This window comes from Branchiostoma belcheri, unplaced genomic scaffold (genome assembly GCF_001625305.1).
Source record: "Branchiostoma belcheri isolate BF01 breed outbred unplaced genomic scaffold, Haploidv18h27 scaffold79, whole genome shotgun sequence".
Classification (NCBI taxonomy): Eukaryota; Metazoa; Chordata; class Leptocardii; order Amphioxiformes; family Branchiostomatidae; genus Branchiostoma; species Branchiostoma belcheri.
In genome coordinates, this window is record NW_017804453.1 from 814,900 (window position 1) to 815,933 (window position 1,034).

The 1,034-nt window shown below is 43.8% G+C and overlaps 1 protein-coding gene across 2 annotated transcripts in view; it reads left to right on the plus strand.

Annotated features, from left to right (window-relative positions):
• The window catches only part of LOC109485927 (protein TSSC1-like), a 6,428-nt gene that overhangs the window by 1,588 nt on the left and 3,806 nt on the right, over positions 1-1,034 (plus strand). For both annotated transcript variants that reach the window (XR_002141162.1, XM_019789625.1), the window contains exon 2: positions 738-870. Coding sequence is in view for 1 of the 2 variants with exons in the window: in XM_019789625.1 (XP_019645184.1) it covers positions 738-870 (133 nt within the window). In the remaining variant the exon portion in view is untranslated. The remainder of the gene's footprint in view (positions 1-737; positions 871-1,034) is intronic.

Genomic DNA, 1,034 nt, shown 5'->3' on the forward strand with positions numbered 1-1,034 from the left:
GGGTATACCGAGCTGCACGGCGCTGTATGCCAAAGAAGCTCGCAGCTCGGCCTTTCTCCAGCTCCCCGTTGTTTTGAGTCCTCTCTCTCGCAAAAAGACCTTCAATGCCGGCACTTTCCAAATGTCCGATTTCTTCCAAGGAAGGACCATCAGCCTCGTCCTCCATTTCGGCACGAAATCGCAACGAAAATCTTCACTTACGACCAGCAAAAAACACACACAGGACACATGCATTGCCGGTACACACACACGAAGCACACACAAAAAAACACGTCTGAACTATTAAAATACTTTTAACTCAAAAACTCCGTTTATTCTTAAGAACTAGATCTATCCAAACGTAGCCGTTCGGAAGCTAACGTCGCTGTTTGAACGCCAAAACGGCTTACACCTTCCCCAGGTGTACACACCTTTCGTACATAACATGGGGATTAAATGTTCGCGCGGCGGCGTGTTTATCTCCAAAAATGGCGGACATTACCCATCATGCATTTCGCGCCGCTAATGGCGAAAGGGCTTATAGTGTGGAATATTCTATTTTTGATAGGATGGCCCTGTCAATAGACACTTCCTTGTGGTGTTACATGTATGTCCAACCATGGAGTCCTTCTAACTCCATGGTCCAACTGTCATGTGACATGGTGTGTTATGCCCAACTGCCTTTGGGCACACCAAGTCACAGTATGGCTTTTCATTGTATTATTGATAAGTATACAATGTATTTTGTTTCTTTTCAGATTCACCAGATAGACTTTGATGATGAAAATAACATCCTGAACAAGAATGTGTTCCTGCACCAGCCTGGGGAGGTGTGGCATGTCAGTGCCAGCCCTGCAGACAAGGCAGTACTCACAACTGTGTACAATAAGAGTCAGTAACACTTACTGTGACCCCCTAACTTACATGACCTTATATGCAATTGATGTAGTAACGGTTTTAAAAGTCTGTTAAGTAATGTACCTTTAACATCTGCATTTCAAGGGTTATTTACAAATAAGATACCAACAAATCTTCTTTACCAACCAACTACTGCT